Here is a 506-nt window from a genome sequence, read left to right as displayed (position 1 = left end):
CATTTTCTGGTTCAGAAAGGAGGAAAGGAAAAAAAAAAAAAAAAGCAACAAAACAACACGCACAGGCATTAGCGTTAATTAATTCTGCGACTCGCTTTCTACGTCCATAAACAAAGAGTAGCATATGGGACGTTTTCCAGTACAAATTAATTAACTCTTGGAATATGGTTTCCCGAACTGCCAGCAGAGCGGGTTGCGTGGTGTAGATGGAGAGAGAGACAAAGTGACAGTCCCAGCAGGAGCAAAACTGCTAGAAGAAGATAAAAACATGCCTCTGAATATTCCAGGTTGCACTAGCTAAGGGGAATTCAGCAGTATAAAATGTTGTAGCTATTTGTTATTTCTGTGCTAAATCATGTCTCAGATGTATGCGGTTTGTCCTGGGCTCCACAACTGATAATTGCCTGAATTTACAGCTGAGTTTAAAAAACATAGAATCGTTGAGGTTGGAAAAGCCCTCTAGGATCATCAAGTCCAACCATTAACCCAGCACTGCCAGGGCCACC

At 41.7% G+C, this 506-nt stretch overlaps 1 protein-coding gene across 1 annotated transcript in view; it reads right to left on the bottom strand.

Annotated features, from left to right (window-relative positions):
* The window catches only part of FAM53B (family with sequence similarity 53 member B), a 2,955-nt gene extending 2,886 nt beyond the window's left edge, over positions 1–69 (bottom strand). The window contains exon 1 of the mRNA XM_017733894.1: positions 64–69. Within this exon, the coding sequence (XP_017589383.1) occupies positions 64–69 (6 nt within the window). The remainder of the gene's footprint in view (positions 1–63) is intronic.
* Positions 70–506: the final 437 nt, after the last annotated feature.

Source organism: Corvus brachyrhynchos, unplaced genomic scaffold (genome assembly GCF_000691975.1).
Source record: "Corvus brachyrhynchos isolate BGI_N302 unplaced genomic scaffold, ASM69197v1 scaffold514, whole genome shotgun sequence".
NCBI lineage: Eukaryota > Metazoa > Chordata > Aves > Passeriformes > Corvidae > Corvus > Corvus brachyrhynchos.
This window is presented reverse-complemented; position numbering and strand designations above follow the sequence as displayed.